General features: G+C 41.1%; 1 protein-coding gene across 10 annotated transcripts in view; it reads right to left on the reverse strand.

Annotated features, from left to right (window-relative positions):
• Positions 1 to 19,836, reverse strand: part of LOC149315604 (guanine nucleotide-binding protein G(s) subunit alpha-like) — a 155,252-nt gene that overhangs the window by 90,843 nt on the left and 44,573 nt on the right. For 9 of the 10 annotated variants that reach the window (XM_089513726.1, XM_089513725.1, XM_089513722.1 and 6 more), the window contains exons 3-4: positions 7,781 to 7,835; positions 7,574 to 7,693 (exon numbers count right to left, since the gene is read on the reverse strand). In XM_089513726.1, coding sequence (XP_089369852.1) covers positions 7,574 to 7,693; positions 7,781 to 7,835 — 175 coding nt within the window. Of the gene's footprint in view, positions 1 to 7,573; positions 7,694 to 7,780; positions 7,836 to 11,959; positions 12,110 to 19,836 lie in introns of all 10 variants that reach the window. The other variant, XM_089513731.1, reaches the window with a different exon arrangement.

The following is a 19,836-nucleotide window of genomic DNA, read 5'->3' on the forward strand; positions in this document are numbered from 1 at the left end:
AGGACTAACAAAAAGCACCAATTGCTTTCACAAAAAAGTCAAAGTAATCTTTGCGTAAAGGAGGGAATGTAAAATTTATTTGTTCCTTAGCACTGTCTCACATTTAAATAATTGATAATTTCTGGCCTAGGAGTGATTTATTATAAAAAGCTACAGGAACAACTAGTTGAACCCCTCTTGGAGGTAATAAAGGATATAGAATACAGAGGAATACCGGAGACTTGGAAAATTGCTAATGTTGTTCTAATCCCTAAAGATGAGAAAGAACTTCCGGAGGTGAAGGATTTTAGACCTATCTCGCTCCTGAATAATGATTATAAAATCTTTGCTTTTATTTTAGCTGATAGGATGAAAACAGTCTTGAAAAATTTAATAAGTAATGACCAAATGGGTTTTCTTCTGAATAGGCACATTCAGACGGCTGTGCCCAGCGACGCAGATGAGAAAGGGGCCAAGCGGCCCCTTTCTCCTCCTCCCTGCTGTCGCGGGGTGTCCTTGGGGCTTGGAGCCCCAAGGACACCCCTTTCCAGGCAGCAGGGAAGCGGTGTTTTGCCGCTTCCTCGCAGCCTGGAAAGCAACGGATTGGGGCCTCAGTGGCTGCCGCTCTCACTGCTGAGGCCCCCATCCGGCAGGGAAACGGGCGGGTGCAGGCCGCTGCTTTTCGGCGGTCTGTAACCCGCCTAAGTCTTTCTCATCTGATTCCTTTATCTTCATTTCCTTCTTCAGTGGTGATGGACATAAAATTACAGTGCTTGGTGTCCATGGAGAAGCTATCTGAATGTTTACATGCACCTGCACACAATTTTGCAGTTTGAACTGAACTTGGCTTCTTTTACCAGTCTGTGAAATCCTGCAATCTGGCAAAGAGACTATGAAGCACAGAAAGAAGCACCCCTAAGAGCCATGGAAACAGTCTTCCCTCACATCTGATGGCACTTTGTTCCTCACAGAAATTTCTCCAATTGTGCTGCTTTGCTACGGTGGCAATAACATTTCTTTTCAATTTCTTGGCATCTCTGGGAAGTTCAAAGTTAATTCACCTTTCTCAGCACTTTCTCTCCTGGCTTTTTATGAAGAGGTGTTTCTTTTACCAACCATGTTCTGCTTTCCCCAAGTGTAACTTATATTCCTTGTACTGAGATATTAAGACCATATTACATCACTTTTCCCAGATAAATATGCTACATCAAGTAAGCAAGGACATCAAAATGCTTCCAGAGTGGAGAATATAAGAATACATTTTACTCAGCAATGAACACAAATGCTTTCTCAAGTATATGATAAAAAGTGACTTTGAAATGGCTGCTGACTTGCACACTTAAAAGTAATTATATTCATTGTATGTACTACTTTTAAGAAAAAACTCAAGCCCCATTTAGTTATTAAGTAAGCATGTTACTCCAGCATAAAAGGAGAGTATACGAGCTCTTTTCCCACCATAATCACTTTCCTCAAAAAGAAAGGAACTTTCTAAAGATGAGAGCCTTTTGTATTCATGGAGGGTTATAGTGCAAGCAGGAATGTGGAACAATCAGGATTCTCACTCATCACTGTTAATAAAAGAGATTATTTTTCAGATATATACCTTTCATGGAAGCAAAAATAATGACAGAAGGGTGAGGGTTCTGTTGTCTCCTCGTTGCATATTAAACAATATATTAACCTAGCAAGTGAACAAAGCTTCAGAAAAATGCTGACTAGCTGCACCGCATTATTTAAAAAATGGACTGCATTATTTAAAAAAGGTTTCTCTCCAACTATTAACTATTATAAATTTTCAGTTTTTCTCTGGAGATTACTGATTTCAATTAATGTACCCAGGGTGCTAAGAGCACTGGGATACTCCAAGTCAGAAATTACTTTATAGTAAGCTCCCCACCCCCTTGCAGTACCAGAGGAATACTGCCAACAAATGAGCTCAGGTGAGACTACTGACTGTATGCTCCACAGAGACACATTACAGAGAACTCTAATTCAATGAACAATTGATAGTTGGAGCAACACAGGCAACACATATTACAACAACAACACTACAGCTATCAGCTCCTGCTTAATTGTGTGCCATTTTGTTCTTATCATAACCACAACCCCGCCACAAACAATCAGATGCAGTAACAAGTTTGGCTTGAAAACCCACTGGAAAATGGAAAGTAACAGCTTCCCCTTGACTTAAACCTTTGTCACTAGGGCAGCAGTAAAATATTTCTAAGATGAGACTGGCTTCTTGGTCAGGTTTTCTTGCCTACCAACTGCCAAAGGAGGAGGAAAAGCAGCAGCAACAGCAGCAGTTGTTGTTTTGATTCACAACCAACAGAGGAGGGAGGCAAATCTGTAACACAACAGCAGAATAGGCAGGATTTGAAGCTTCCTGGAATATGCAAGATAATGTATGAAGGTATGAAGGAATTTTGCCAACCTATGTATGTGAGCTGACCTACATTCATTCCAAACTAGAAGTGGGTAGTGCCAACTGGACCTATTCATTAATTTCTAACTACTAAAAGATTATTAACCATGATTTCCTGTGAAGCTCTTGCCTAGTTGGAAGTCTCTGTCTGAAATCCTTACCAGCTATGAGGCTAACCAGGGCCATCAGAAGCTTCTTGTCAGCAAGTGAGATCAAGGCAATAAATTGCAAACTGCCAACCATGGGGTGTCTTTGCCACTAAGAAACAAATTCCATTCAAATATTTAATCTGGTTCCCAAAAGCAAATTGTTGAAACAAATCTAGAGCTAACAGCAGAAACTTCATGGCTTCTCCTGGGCCTAAAATGGCCCATGGAAGGCCAGAAATATGGAAAAATGACAAGAAACAGCAGATGAAAAGCTCTCCCTCCCTCCCAACTGCCCTGTCTTGGAGGGAGAGAATAAGCAGTATCTGCTGGACTTAATCCCCTTTGCCACTTCCATTTCCTTTTCTTAGTGTGTAGTATCTTTTTTAGATTGTAAGCCTGAGGGCAGGGAACATCCAAATTAACAACGCCTTTGTGGCTGAAGACAGGAGTATATTGTAAATACTTTAATAAGTATTGGCAATGGTGCTCAAATTTCTATTCAATAAGTTCTCTCGTTACAAATCATAGGAATCAATAAAATGTCAACAAAATCTTTTTCTTACTTTAAAGCACCCAGAAATTGATTTTCATGGTAAGCAAAAATTCAAAAGGCAAGAACAAAACACATGCCTCAAGAACCATTACTTTAGCCCATCTGCAGCAACAGTCTTCCTAACAGTGATCACAACCTACTTTTAATCCTGAAATAAGTTCTCAAGATTCCCTGAGTTTGAACTGACAATACCAAACATTCTCAAAGGCAACACAACTGCCTTCTCTTACCACCACTCCCTTGCTGTTTTAACTGGATCCACAGCAAAACAACTACCAAGACACATGTAGCCTATATTTAAATTAAAAGGGCTAAAATCCACTCTTAGTCCCAATTAGAGAAGTCCCAAACGTGGTAAGTCAACACTTGTGTAAGTTCCAGTGATGAAATCAGTACACAGTGATTGGAACATACAACTGTTTTAGCCCAAAGTATGCAATAACACTTGGGAATGACATCTTGTTCGATGGGTAACAAGCCACCCTCAGTTCTGGAAACTATGCTACCATTCATACTGATACATACTTACCCCACAATCTTACCAGCTGCATACATCTGTCACTTTCCCCACAAACATTAGTTTCTGCAAAAAGATGGTGCTGTGGTTAAATGCCTGTACTGCAGCCACTCACTCACAAACCGTAACGCTGTGAGTTCAGTACCATCCAGGGGCTCTGGGCCAACTCAACATGGCATTGTAAGTCTGAGGGCAGGGAACCGTCTAATTAAAAATAATAATTTTAAGCCGCTCTGATAGCCTTTAGGGCTGAAGGGCGGGATATAAATACCATAAATAAATAGATAGATAGGTAGGTAGATAGATAGATAAAACCTTCCGTATGTCACTAAAAAGAGTACTCAGCTTATTGGGGGGAAATAGCTTACACTTTGTAAACCACTTAGTACATCAGTTAAGAGGTATTGAAATGTACAGTGAGCCCGCATCATACGCAGGCTTCCTATAGGCGGCTTTCAGAAGCCTCACAGCAAATAGCAAAACGATGTGTGCACCCATGGCGTTTGTGCATGGCCATGGCGCAAGATGAGCCCCGTTATATCCAATGGGGCTTGAGCATACACACTTTTTGCCTTATGCGGGGGGGGGGGGGGGGGTCCGGACCGGATCCCTCATGTAAGGTAAGGGACCAATGTACTTGCTATTGCTATATGGATATGCCCCCTAATGTGGGGTTATCCTCTAAGATCAGGGGTAGGCAACCTTTTTGAGCCGGGGGCCGGGTTGCTGTCCCTCAGACAACTGGGGGGCCGAAGCCGGAGGGTGGAGCTTCCACCCTCTGGGGGCGGAGCCGCACATGGGGGTGGAGCTTCCACCCTCTGGGGAGGAGCCACATGCCAGGGCGGAGCTTCCACTATCCAGGGGCGGAGCCGCATAATATTTGCAAGAAGCTACTAGGGCTGGCAATGCCATAACACAGGAAAAACGCATGCACACTGTCTCAACCCAGAAAAGAGCAAGCAAGTCCATGTGGGGGGATTTTGCAAAGAGAATATCAAAGGATAACAACAATAATAATAATAGCAATATTTGCAAGAATGGAAGCGACTAGGCAAGGCCACAAAACAGCAAAAAATGCATGCCACCGTCTCAACCCACAAAAGAGCAAGCAAGTCCACGTAGGGGGATTTTGCAAAGAGAATACCAAAGGATAACAACAGTAATAATAATAGCAATATTTGCAAGAATGGAAGCGACTAGGCAAGGCCACAAAACAGCAAAAAATGCATGCCACTGTCTCAAACCACTTTCTTTCTCTCCCTTCCTCCCTCTCTCCCTCTCACTCCCACCCTCTCACCTTTTCTCTCTCTCTCTTCTCTCCCTCCCTCCCTCTCCTCTCCCTCTCACCTTTTCTCTCTCTCTTCTCCTCTCCCTCCCTCTCTCTCCCTCCCACCCACCCTTTCTCTCTCTCTCTCTCCTCCTCCTTCCCCCCCGCCCCTCCATTTATAGGAGGGAGGAGGGAGGGCGGGGCCAGGAGGGAGGTGGGTGGTGCCCATTTGAAGGCCCGGTGCAGCTGCTGAAGCCCCGATTCAGGGCTCCAGAGGCCCCATCGGGCCTCCCAGGGGCCCGGTGCGGCTGCTGAAGCCCCGTTTCAGGGCTCCAGAGGCCACATCGGGCCTCCCAGGGGTCCGGTGCGGCTGCTGACGCTCCGATTCAGGGCTCCAGAGGCCACATCGGGCCTCCCAGGGGTCCGGTGCGGCTGCTGACGCTCCGATTCAGGGCTCCTGAGGCCGCATCGGGCCTCCCAGAGGCACGGTGCAGCTCCTGGAGCCCCGATTCAAAGCTCCAGAGGCCGCATCGGGCCTCCCAGGGGCCCGGTGCGGCTGCTGAAGCCCCGATTCAGGGCTCCAGAGGCCGCATCGGGCCTCCCAGGGGCCCGGTGCGGCTGCTGAAGCCCCGATTCAGGGCTCCAGAGGCCGCATCGGGCCTCTCAGGGGCCCGGTGCGGCTGCTGAAGCCCCGTTTCAGGGCTCCAGAGGCCGCATTGGGCCTCCTAATGGGCGCCGCCATTTTGCCCTTCAAAATGGCGGCGAAGTCTCGCGTGACCTTTATGGTCGCACGAGACTTCGCCGCCATTTTGAAAGGCAAAATGGCGGCCGGAGCGGCTGAAATCGGCGGTGATTTCGGCGGCAGGAAGGAGCGGGGGCCGGCAGAAAGGCGCCCGCGGGCCGCATCTGCCCCGCGGGCTGCAGGTTGCCGACCCCTGCTCTAAGATAGTAGCTCAGCAACTTGCAGTCCACATTCAATTCTTTACATTTCTTTATGCAGACAAGAAGACCATGCACAATCCTGAAAATCATGGCTTCTTTTAACACTACACCTATCTTCACTTTCAAGTTCTGGTCAAGTACCTTACTTATGCTAAGTGTGTGACTATGGCCTGATACATACCTCTTTGAAGGTCTGGGCTGGCGGCGGCAGTTTTTCCGCCGGAGGGAAGCTGCAGCCACCAAACCGCATGGCTTCCCAAAGGCGAAAAAGACCCTGCAAAAAGCGGGTTCTACGCCACGGTGATGGCGTAACGAGTGCGCCACAGTGTGCCACTGGCATGCTAGTTACACAACTGCTGCGCAGTGTTGTGTGGATGCTGCGCGGCGCTTGTGTAACAATGGCGGTGCCTGTATGTACAGGGCGCCGCCATTTTGATGCCCTTGTTACATGCTAGGGTTGAGGGGCGTGTGGAAGCGCTGCCCCAAGGCAACCCTAGCACGTGATGAGAGCATCTTAAAGGGCCGCTATGTACCGGGCCTCTCTCGTCAATGCTGATCAGTTGCTATCTCTCAAAATATTACTCGTGATTTTGCCATTTAAAGATCACAAACATAGCCTATAATGTAAATGCTTAAAGCTGCAGGAAATACATATCAAGTCTGTATGTGATGATCCATGCTTGTTGAAATGAACAGATCTTCTGAATCATCTGTTATGAACTGAAAAGAAAGTTTTGCTTGCAACCATCCTGGAAGAATCTGTTACTGATATCAAAATGATGGTTCTGCTTATTGTGTACTATTTGCTTGGTGTGCTTGGCCACAAAAGGAACAATAATCACAAACAAAAGGCAAAGAATTCACTCCACAGAGTGAAGGCAAATAGAAACAGACACCTTCCATGTTGAGTGCTTACATCTTAGTCTTGAATTCTGTCATGCTGATGTCCAGGTGTTCCTGTTACTCATTTTTACTTGTAAAGGATTTGAAACTAGTTTTATAAAGCTGAGTGCACATACTGAGGATGTGACCCATGCAAAGGGTTAGATCCAGACTTAGTACTCTTAGAGAATGCTTAAATCAACTGAACAAGTTAGGCATGACTAAAGTCCCTTTGATTCAAAAGGTTTACTCTTTTGGCAAACTGGACTCCAATCCCAGTTTATATGTGAAAAAGTCCCTGCTTATTAGATTGAAATCAAATAATTATTCTAAATGTTTGGACCATATGTGAAATAAGCATGTTGAAGTCCTCTACCTATCCCAAATGCTACAGAAATACATATTGTAGTCACCACCACCATTACCGTAGCAACAACAGCAGCAATAATGTCTTCAAACTTAAGAGAGACTAACTAATAGGAAATACTAAAAAAAAACTTTTTTAAAAAGAGCACAATTGCATTTGCAGTACATTGCTGGCACTGTCCATTCTGCACTTATTGTACCATTTCTAGCTGTACAGAAAACCATTCCCAAATACACCTCACCTGGAGAACATATACTGTTGTGTTGTCCAACAAATTGCACTGTATGGATGGTTTATGCAAAGAAGTATATGGAACAAAAAATAGTTCATATCCTACTTCTATATCTTTAAATCAGCACCTGTTTACCAATCAAGCCATATGTAATTGTAATCTTAACAGACCATTCTTCACTAGAAACTTCACAAAAATATACCTCATTTTTCCAGAGATCCTTCACAAATCTGTTATTAATAAGAGTTGATACTTACTGGTGGGAAGTCGAAATCTATCTGGCTTGCTAAGTTTAATATATAATCGATTCGGAACTGATTCTCTGGATTGGCTAGCTCAACTGGAGGTGCCAGGTTTCCCATTGCTGTGACTATCGTCTGTAGAGAAAAAGCAGAAAGTATTATCAGAAAGTGATGACTTAAGTGATTAGTTGAAAAACAACCAGGAAAAGTGTGTAGACTTACCTCTATAGCTTCCTTAATATTGTTTTTAATATCCTGAATTTTCATTTTTTTCTCCCTGTAACCAAAAAAAAAAAAAATATTAAATTACATGTCTAGACTGTGAACAGATAACGTTGAGAGGGAAAACAAAGATCAATATTTTTTATTATGAGAAATAATATTCAATAAACCATCTCACTAGCCAATTTCTAGCCATTAAGTATACATAGAGACTCAGCCAGATTATCTAACATACGACAGCTTAGCAAAGTTGCACAGTCTTAAATGGAGAAATTACTTGTACTTTGTTGGGTACTAGAAACCCAAGGACAACCTCTCATATTCTCTGCTCAGCTGCTCAACTGACAAAATTACACTTTTAATATTAGAATGCTTTCAATTTTATTTTTTAAACTGAATAGAAGCATCATCCCCGTTTACCTGTTCCCTCACAAGCACCACAGGAAGGCAGCATTTGGTGTAGGTTATGCATTTACTTGCTCTTAGTTAAATAGAGTCATATAGAAATGCTTCCCTGGTGGCGCAGTGGTTAAATACCTGTACTGCAGCCATTCACTCAAGACCACAAGGTTGCGAGTTCAAGACCAGCAAAAGGGCCCAAGCTCGACTCAGGCTTGCATCCTTCCGAGGTCACTAAAATGAGTACCCAGACTGTTGGGGGCTAATTAGCTTACTTGCTGTTCACCGCTATGATCTTTGGAATAGCGGTATATAAATAAAACAAATTATTATTATTATTCTCTCCATCTATTCTTTTCCAAAAGCAAATCCCCCAAATTATTCTGTAACCAGCAGTTAGGACACAATATATTGTCTCACCTACTAGCATTGTCTCTAAGAGATTTTGTTTTCTGAAACTTATCACTGTTTTATTATTTTTACAGTCTATTTTTACTTTTGAGATATATTTCAGAGAGGTGTTCAGGTAGTTTCAATATATTCAGTCCTATGGGTCTATAGATTAAATCTCAAAGTGAGGGAAGGGTGTGTTTTGACTCCTAGAGTATTCACTGACATAGAGCAGGGACGTAGCCGGGGGGGGGGGTTCTTGGGGTCCGGATCCCCCCCTTCCATTAGAAAAATGAATGGTGTGTGCTGCTGCACCGCCGCACCCAAGCCCCATTATAATGGTGGCACTTAGTCTGGACCCCCCCCCCCTTCCTAAAATCCTAGCTACGTCCTTGCATAGAGCACAACCTAATTTAGCAAAGAATGCTAATTTCACATTCTACAGCTGGCAAGGTTCATTTCAACAACAACAGCAGCAGCAACAACAATAATAGGATTTATTTATATGCCGCCCAATCACTGGGAATCTGGGCAGCTTACAACAGAGGGGATAATAGACGGTTCCCTGCCCTCAGGCTTACAATCTAAAAAGACACAACACAAAAGGAGAAGGGAATGGTGGGGGAGAGGGGATCAGGTCCAGTATTCTTCTCTCCCTCTGAGGCCTGGACCAAGGCAGATGGACCGGTGGGAGGGCTCTTCTTCTTCAGGCTGGCCCTGATGGAGCTGGGCCAGCCTATTCTCTCCCTCATAGGCCGAAGGATGACAGTTATGGAGGGAGGAGCCTCTATCTTCAGGCTAGCCCCGATGGAAAATGTTTTATGGGACAATAATTAGACCAGTTCTAACGGTTGAAAGTTACAGGAGGGTAGATTTCAACTGAATACTAGATAGGACCTCTTGAAAGTAACAGCAGTATGGCAATGAAACCTCTGACCTAGTGGTGATGGGATCTCCTTTGCTGGACGTCTTCAAAAAGAGGATGGACAGTTATCTGATAGGGATGCTTTAGATGGTGATCCTGCACTGTGCAGTGGATTGAAGTTGATAAACTACAAGGCCCCTTCCAACTCTATAATTCTATGTATTATAGAACAGTCACATTTTTTCTAACATTATAAAGTTTTACTTTCCAGTCTGGTGATCTGTGGCTGCTATATTCCCCCTACCCATCTAAGCTCAAAGATTTCAATGCACTGCTTCCCCAACAGTAACTGCATATTAAGATTCTAGACGTTGCTGGCTTATAACTATTCTACAGTAAATAGAAATTTCTTCTGTGAGTTGGCCATTCTTAAGTTTAAATGTTATGGTCAGTGTATCAATCCACAGAAGGCAATGCTGCATAGATAGGAGTTAGAGTTAATGAGCATAGTGCTTAATGGAAGAAGAGCCATAACAACAGCAGCAGCTGCAGCAGCAGCTGTTCTTCCATTAAGCACTATACTCATTCAAATAACCTAAGCTACAGTACATTGGCTTCTATGCTGGGTGTGTTGTTGTTTTACTTTGTAAAGGACATACACTGATGATGCTATATTACTGTCCCTGTAATCATTATAGTACCATCAGTGTACATAGTGTGGTACAAGGTATGTGACATCTCCAGGAATGCGCACAACTGGTACTCTAGTTTTAGCAATGCAAACATATTCCTAGCCACCACCAAAATCTGGCCATCCACCAAAATCTGGCTCAGGGCTGAGTCCTGGAGTATGCCCAATGTATGAACCTGATATTTCAGGGGAAATGTAACCCAATTAAATATAGGCTGTGCCCCATTCCCTAATGGGCTTTGATGGACCAAGACCACCTCTATCTTATCTGGATTAAGCTTCAGTTTGCTTGCCCTCATCCCAGTCCTTTACTGACAACTGTCATTGGTTTATAACCAAAATACCTTCTGTAGAGTTACATGGAAAGGACAGACAGAGTTGAGTGTCCTCAGAATACTGCTGACACAACACCCTAAAACTCTGAACAACCTCCTCCAGAGGTTTCACATATATGTTATACAGACTGGGGATTAAAACTTAACTTTGAGGAATACCATAAACCAAAGGCCAGGGAGTTAAACAGGCACAGCCTCTGTATGTTCTCAAATGTCTTTAAACGATGTTAATACTATACCTGGTTTTTAGATGAGTTTAATTCTCTTTAAGTGTTTTTAATGTTATAACTGATTGGTTTTTAACATGCATTTTGCTTCTTACATTGTAAGCTACCTGCAATTTCTGCACTGGAAGAAAAGCTGGTTATAAAGCCAATTAAGTAAATAAATATATAAAATTGGGCTACAAACTACACAGACCTTTCAACAAGCCTATTTACTAAAAGGCTCATGGCAAGAAAGTCTTTATGAGCAAGCATTCTTATAAGGGAGGAAAATTGTATTTTGGTAGCTGAATGTTAAGCTACCAGACAAACATGGGAGTAAAATTTTCAGAATATTATGTTCTTTCATTCTGAATGGCATCTGGAAGGCTTTCTTTCCCCTCCCTTTCTTTCACTTCCTAGAAAAATGGCAGATCTGATAGGATATGGTGGTGTAGGGTCATTACTAATTTATGTCCCACTGAATCCAATGGGTTTACTCTAAGGATGAATCCAATTTATCCCACAGTGAAGAGAATAGCACTATGCTTTTGTAAGTCCCACTTATTGCTAATATGCTTGAATCAGTACATTTGGGTATGGGATGCTTTTTTATTCTAAAGATCCATTTGTTGAATAGGTCCAAAGTCTATACAGGCTTTGAATCAAGAACAATGGCTCAACTGGTTTGTGGTTGAAAGCTTGTTTGAATCCAGCTGCAGAACAATTTACTACATACCCTCACTAGAATATGAAAGTGAATAGTGACTGTACAGATTACACAGGAACCTAGGGAACAAAATAGACTTTCAAGATATAATGGGTTCAAACAAAGGCACACACGCTACAACAGCTTTAATGAGCCAATGCAGATGCTTCAACAGTTATGTAACTCCAGCTATAATCTAGGTCTATTATGAGATTTTATTTATTTATTTTTGCATCAAGGAATATGTAATGAGCAATTTCTCACTGACTATTTCTGTTTTAGTGTTTCACAGTTAATTTACATATTATCTGAAATACTGCTAGGGACCATGTGTATGTACACATACAAACACATACACACTCACTGTTTTTAACATATTATGTGAATACTCTAATTTTTAGACATTTTTTACTTTTTTTAAATTAAATTTTTATTATTAAAATTAGACAAATAGACAAACATATTACACAAAACATCTAACAAAACATTTAACTATATAGACAACATAAAAGCTTATCGTACATTCCATATATCCAAAATAAACTTGGAACAAACTTAAAAGAACCTTCCTGCTTGCCATTGGATACCTGCTATCTATGGTCTCTGGATCCTGTATTGTCTTCCTTAATTTTCCTTCTTGCACTATTATCACTCTTCTATATTTTTCTTCTTCACCAATTTATTACTTTCCTTGAAATTGGTGCAAGGTTTCCACTCCCGAAGGTTTTGCCTTTCCACTATAAATTTTAATTATCAAAATTTAGTTTTAGAGCAATCATTTGAAGAAGAAAAAAAGAACCTCGTATAATAATATTTAATCCATTTGTCGTTGCTCTAATATTTCCTGTTTGCTTCTATTTTTCTATTCAAACAATTTGTAATGGTTTTATTACACATCTGAACTGCACCTTGTTTACCCATCACCAATTCTTTAACAAAGTAGTTGATATTAATCCCCATTTTTCTCAAAAAACTCAAATACTTGTTTCCAGCTTTCTGAAAACTTTCCTGATTTCTCGTTCCTCAATTTCCTTGTTAATTTGTCTAGTTCTATCAACTCATACAATTTCAATAGCCAATCTTCAACATTTGGAATTACCCTATTCTTCCAAAACCTGGCATATGTCATTCTTGCAGCGCAAATCATATGTCAGCCCAATACTTTTTTGCCTTGTTGCATTTTCACCAAATGTGGTATATAGTCCCTTTCTTCTTTTTACATTTCCAACATTTATTGTTGGAATTTCCATAGATTTTGCAAATTTTAGCTGGTGTTAAGTACCATCTATAATAAATTTTGTAGCAATTTTCCTTTATATCTTGGCACAGAGTATATTTCAATCCTTTACCCCACGAGGTCTCCCATTGTTCTAGATCTAATGTTCTCCCTATGTCCTGTGCCCATGCTATCATGTTAGTTTTTACAAATTCATTTTCAGTGTAGTATTTCAACAGAATTTTATACAATGCAGATATTGTTACACCTTTATTTGACCAAATTGTCTCTTCCAGTTCTGATTTCTTCTGACTTATACCAATATTTTTTAAGTCGATTTTAAATCTCTCATGTAACTGAAAATATAGGAACCAATTGTTTACCCTTCCTTCTGCTCTTAGTTCTTCAAATGGTCTCATCTGCCAAGTATTACCATATGGTTTTAACAAATCACTATATTTCAGCCATGCTTCATTTCTAAACGGATCAACTTTGAGTAGGGCCTCATGTGGGGAGCACCATATTGGTATTGTTGAACAGATTAATTTTTTATACTTACACCAAATTCTAAAGATGGCATTTCTTACAAAATGGTTTTTGAAAGCTCTATTGGCCTTCACTTTATCATAAAACAAAAAAGCATGCCAACCAAATCTTATGTTTGACCCTTCTAATTTAAGTAAAGCGTTGTTTTTCCAATCTTTTAACCATATCCCACATGCTTCATAATAAAGTTTGAGGTTGGGCAAGGCCAGTCCCCCTCTTTCTACTGAATCCTGTAAATACTTTAGTCTTATGAGCGGTTTCTTTCCTTCCCAAATAAAAGAATTTAGGTCCTTTTGCCACTTGGAGAAAACTGAGTTGTTCTGTATAATTGGTATACACTGAAATAAAAAAAGTATTTTTGGTAGGACAGCTATTTTAACAGTAGCAATTCTACCAAGCAACGAGAGTTTAAGATTTTTCCACCTAAGTATATCTTTTTTAATATTTGACCAACATTTTATATAGTTATGATTAAACAAATCTGTATTTATTTTTTTTTTTTTTGTCAAGTGAATACCTAAATATTTAACTGTCTTTCGCATTTGGAGTCCTGATACATCACTTAATTTTCCCTCTTCTCTGTTGCTCATATTTTTTGTCATAATTAATGTTTTGCTCTTATTGATTTTTAACCCAGATACTTTTTCAAATTTTTCAAGTTCCTCTCATAGCATAGAAATATCCTCTATTGGGTTGCTCAGTGACACTAACATGTAATCAGCAAAAGCACATAATTTGTATTCATTTCCTTTTATTCTGACTCCTCTTATATCACTCTTTTCCCTTATATTAATTAGTAATCGCTCCAAAATCATGATAAACAACAAAGGGGATAAGGGACAACCCTGTCTTGTCCCTTTTTGTATTTGAATATTGCTTGTTGTCTCCCCGTTTATAATAATTTTAGCTTGTTGCTTGGTATAAATTGCCATGGTCCATTCTAAAAATTTCGGTTCTATGCCTGACATTTTAGGGTTTGACACAATAAATTCCAATGAACATTGTCAAAGGCTTTCTCGAAGTCGAGGAAAATGAGGGCCAATTTCTTCTCGTTATGGACTTCAAAATGTTCTATTAAATTAATTACATGCCTTATTTTGTCCTTAAGTTGCCTCCGTGGTAAGAAACCCCGTTGATCTTCGTGGATCCATCCAATCAAAAACTTCTTTATTCTATTTGCTAGAATAGTAGCAAAGATTTTATAGTCCACGTTCAGAAGGGAAATGGGTCTAAAATTTCCCGGTAGTGCATGATCTTGGCCTTCTTTTGGAATTAGTACAATCTTCGCTTCTTCCCATGTATGTGGTAGCTTTCCTTCTTTAATGTTATTTATTACTTGTCGTAGTGGTTCTACAACTATGTCAGAGAGTTCTTTATAGTATAGCACCAAGAATCCATCCGGTCCCAGCGCTTTTCCTGATTTTATTGCCTCGCCAATTTCATAGGATGTGATAGGTTGATCTAATATATCTCTTTGACCGTCGCTTATCGGTACTATGTTGATCTTGTCCAAATATTCTATAATGGCTTTTTCCTCAATAGTCTTGCTTTTAAACAAGTCTAAGTAGTATTTTTCAATTTTTTAATTTCATCTTGATGTGTTGTTTTTATCTCCTTGTTTTATTTTAGTTATTGCTAACATTTCTTTCTTTTTTCTTAGTTTATAAGCTAGCCATTTTCCAGCCTTGTTTGCATGCTGAAAGTGACGTAACTTTGCTTTTAAATTTTTGTCCCATCTCTGTGAGCCATTTTTGTGAGATTTGTTGTCTAAGGCACTTTAATTTTGCAACTTTTTATAAGAGTGCTTTGATTGTTTTGAATAAAGTTTCTTTTCTTTTCTCTCTATTTCTTGAATTATTTCTTGTGTCTTTTCTTCTCTATGTCTATTAAGTATAGCTTTCTTCTGGATAAAATAGCCTCTCATCACAGCTTTCGATGCTGCCCACAAAATGCCTTTGTCTATATTTTTGTTATAATTTTCCTCAAAATAAAGCTGGAGAGTCTTTTTTGCTTCTTCTAGGATTGTTTTATTTTGCAAGATATAATCTTGAAGCTTCCAAGTTATATCCTTTAGTGAGACCTCTCATAGACACTATCAGTGGATTATGGTCTGAAATTAATTTGGGCAGTATTTTAGCATTGGTAACATCTTTACATAAACTCTTCGTCATCAGACACATATCAATTCTGGAATATGAGGCGTGCCGGTCTGAGAAGTAAGTGTAGTCTTTGGTTGACTCATTTTTAAGTCTCCAAATATCCTGTAACTCAAAATCATATTTTAGACAGAAAAAAGATTCGAGAAGCTTCCCTTGGTTATCTGTTATCTTCCTCATTGAACTTTTATCCATTTTGGGATCAATTACTCCACTGAAGTCTCCTAACAAAATAATATTGTCATAGACCATATTCTGTATTTTCTTATTGATTTGTCGGAAAAATCTGCTTTTATTTGTTTGTGGCGCATATATTCCCATCACTAAAATTTTGTTATTCTGGAATTCAATGTCTATAGCTAAAAAATGTCCATTTACATCTTTAATTACTTCTTTACTTTTAATTCTTTGGTTTACATATATAGCTACCCCCCTTTTCGCTTTTAGTGTGGCAGAGACATATTCCATTCCGAATATTTTATTTTTGAGGAGTCTAACATCTTTTGATTTTATATTTTTAGACATTTTTTACTGACAGCTTTTAGTGGTATTTTAAGTTTTTGACAAGATAATTAAGTAATGGTGTACTTGAAGGTGGTGTGAAAATCTTGCAGTTGGCAAACCGGTAGGTAGTCATCATTGTCTTCACCACAGGAGCATTCAAGTCCCTATTTCTGTCTGTGTTACCATGGCCCTATGGCATGTTCAGTAAACAAAGGGTCTTATTACAGCAATAAACATATAATCTCAATTTGTGTTCTGAAATGTTTACTAAGTATGTTTTCCATGACAATTGTGCACGGGGTTTCCTACAGATCGAGGCATGTCAAGAGTTAGTTTCAAGTACAATTTAGTAACAGCTCATGGAATAAACAAATACAATGAAGGCACTTGCTTACAGAAGTTGTGAGCATTAAAATAATTTCAACCTTCTGTCCAGCAATGTGCTACAAGCAAATACTATTTCTAAAGTAACCGTTGTGCAAAAAACTACCAAATTTAAAAATATTTTCAACATAATCTTCCCAAAGGACAATTTTTTTTAAACGACGGCAATACAACCACTTAGCAGCATGCTCCAACTATGCTATTTTATGTAATATATTATAAGGCTTCATACATTTTTGCTCTTTATATACTATTATGGAAGCATATACCGTATATACTCATGTATAAGTCGACCTCATGTATAAGTCGAGGGCAATTTTTGGATCCAAATCATGGATTTTGATATGACCCATGGATAAGTCGAGGGGCAAACACTGGAGGATGTTACAAAAGATCTAAAGGGGGGGAAACAAAGCACCACTTCCCTCCCTATATCTCTCTCTCTGGACCTCTCCCAAGCATCAGTCTCAGCATGGAAAGGGGGAAACAAACTTTGGTGCGTGCGCGCGCGCACACACACACACTCACTCTTCCCCTTACCAGAAGTATCTCCAATGCTCATGGCTTGCGAAAAGGAGGACAGACCCCACTGTCTCTCTGCTTGTCACCCCCAGGACTCCCCAGGCTCACAGCTTGCAAAAAGGAGGACAGACCTTCCTCTCTCTCTGCCTTTCACCTCCAGGACGCCAAGGCTCATAGCTTGCAAAAATAGAGGACAGACCTTTCTCTCTCTCTGCCTTTCACCCCCATAGGGTTTTCTTAGGAAAGATACTCAGAGGTGGTTTTGTCTGTTCCCTCCTCTGAAACATAGTGTACAGTACTCCATATTCATTGGCAGTCTCACATCCACATACTAGCCAGGGCTGACCCTCCTTTGCCTCCAGATAGGATCTCATGGTTTTAGGAAATTTAGGTGTCATCTGGAGGATTCATCTTGAAACTTCCTCTGGTGCGTAGCTATATCTGAACAAGTCTGCTTTGTTTCCTTTTAGTATTATGTAGAGAGCAGAAATGCAACAAAGACTATATTTATTCAGTTGTTTTGCTCTTTTAGAAGGAGTAATGGGAATCTTTCAAACTGCCCCTTTGAGCCAACTTTGCGTTTAGATGCCGCATGCTCTGACAATGGCCCAAAGCCAGTGTCACACCACCCACCCAACCACACGGGGGGCGGCTTTGCATCACGGCGTTTATATGTCACACAAACAATGCAAAGCTGTGGTATAGGCAATGGAAAAGCTGGCTTTTTGCCAGCTCAAAAAGGAGCTGCAATTTGGCATGAGACCACGGTGTGCAGTTGCTGTGGCCCCAACCCGGCATTCAAAGGGACAACATCAAGCCGCCTGTTCCAGGCAGTTTGTTTCACCCCTTTGTCTGTCTGACAAGGTAACTGAAGCCCAATGGGGCACCAAAGAGGAAAAAAAGCATGGGTTAATACCTAACAACTTAAAAAAAAAAGTTGTAATTAAACTTTTGTGTCAAAGATCAGAGTTTTAATAATTCCTCAATATTTAAGAGCTGGAATCAAGATAAACTAACCATCTAACTTTGCATTATATATATTATCTTTGTGACAGGCATCATTCGAAAAATTCTTAACACCCAAATGAAAGTATAAACAGATTCCTTGCTGCTGCATCTGATAAAGAAATACCTAGGAAGCAATCCCAGTAACTGTCTTTCTGGAATAGTGCCATACTTAAATCGTCATCCTACATCTAACTAGTGATCCATTTACAAACACAACCACCTGACATTTTTATAATTATGCGATTCATTACAAAAAAAACCCAAAAACAAAACCACATGGTAAATACGAAATGCATGTACATGTCTGGTAACCTGTTGAGTGCCTTGCCTTTTCAATATAGAGCTTTATCTACTGAGTACTTACTATACTAGTGTGCATACAATGAGCAAGAACCAATGATGGATTTCCATTGATAGGACATTAAATTCTAGTGGAATGGGAGCAAGCAATTCCTCTATACCACAAAATCACACCCACATGAGAACTGTCCACAGGTTGGCTGATTACCAGAAGCCCAAAAAGCAGGGGCGGAGGAGAGGAAGCACTGCCCTGGCTTTGGCGAGACAGAAGAAGTAGGCACAATTCCATCTCATCTATGTCCAGAAACAGATGAAAGGTCTTCCTTCCATCCTAAATGCCACTGCCTTGGCTCTGAGGAAGAGAAGCAGCAGCAGTATCTCATAGAGTCACAGAGTTGTAAAACACCACAAGTGCCATCCAATCCAATCCCCTGCCAAGCAAAAGACACTATCAAAGCACTCCTGACAAATGGCCATCTAGCCTCTGTTTTAAAATCTCCAAAGAAGGAAACTCCACCACTCTCTGAGACAGCGTGTTCTACTGTCAAACAGCTCATAGCATCAGGAAGTGCTTCCTAATGTTTAGGTGGAATCTCTTTTTCTATAGCTTGAGTGCATTGCTCCATGTCTTAGTCGCTGCTGGACTTAATCCTTTCCCGCACTGTCATCCCCTTTCCCCTTTATGCCATGTCTTAATTAGACAGTAAGCCTGAGGGCAGGAAAGTGCTTTGTTCTTGTTTTAATTGTAAAGCATCATGTACAGTGATGGCACGATATAAACAAATGAAGATGACAATGATAATCTAACCCCAAACTTTCACTTTACAATGAGCTTTACCATTGGGCATGGACAGGGGAAGCGTGTCCCTATTAGTGCTTTTGGACATCTCGGCGGCCTTCGATACCATCGACCATGGTATCCTTCTGGATCACCTGAGGGAGTTGGGGATTGGGGGCTCTGCTTTGCAGTGGTTCCGTTCCTACCTCTCGGGTAGATTCCAGCTGGTGGAGCTGGGGGACTGTCGCTCTGATAAGAGGGCCCTTACATCTGGGGTCCCTCAGGGAGCGATTTTGTCCCCCATGCTGTTCAACATTTACATGAAGCCGCTGGGAGAGATCATCCGGAGACATGGGGCGCGGTGTTATCAGTACGCTGATGACACCCAAATAGTTTTCTCTATGTCTCCGACTGATGCAGTAACTAAGGATGGCATCTCTCCTCTTAACACCTGCTTGGAGTCGGTAACGGGCTGGATGAGGGAAAACAGACTCAGCCTGAATCCAGAGAAAACGGAAGTACTGGTGATAGGCTCTCCTGGTCCGGGCAAGGAAATTTTTCCACTTGTCCTGAATAGGGTCACGCTCCCTATGAAGGACTCGGTCCGCAGTTTGGGGGTGCTCCTGGACTCGTCACTTCACCTTACATCTCAGGTGGATGCGACGGTTAGGAGCACCTGTTATCAGCTTCGGCTGATACGCCAAATGCGACCCTTCTTGGACCGGGGGACCTTGAAACTGTCGTACACGCTCTGGTAACCTCTCGATTAGATTTCTGCAATGCGCTCTACATGGGGCAACCCTTGTACCAATCTCGGAAGCTACAATTAGTGCAGAATATGGCTGCTAGGCTGGTCACTGGCTGTTCCAGGACCAGCCATATTACACCTGTGCTGAAAGATCTCAATTGGCTGCCTATACGCTTCCGGGCCGAATACAAGATGTTGCTTATCACCTATAAAGCCCTAAATGGCTTGGGCCCAGGGTACTTGGAGGACCGCCTCTCCCCATATAGGCCGCCCTGCACTCTTAGGTCGGGAGCTAAACATCT

This window comes from Sceloporus occidentalis, unplaced genomic scaffold (assembly GCF_023333645.1).
Source record: "Sceloporus occidentalis isolate IW3139 unplaced genomic scaffold, rSceOcc1.0.p SCAF_3, whole genome shotgun sequence".
In the NCBI taxonomy this organism is placed as follows: Eukaryota; Metazoa; Chordata; class Lepidosauria; order Squamata; family Phrynosomatidae; genus Sceloporus; species Sceloporus occidentalis.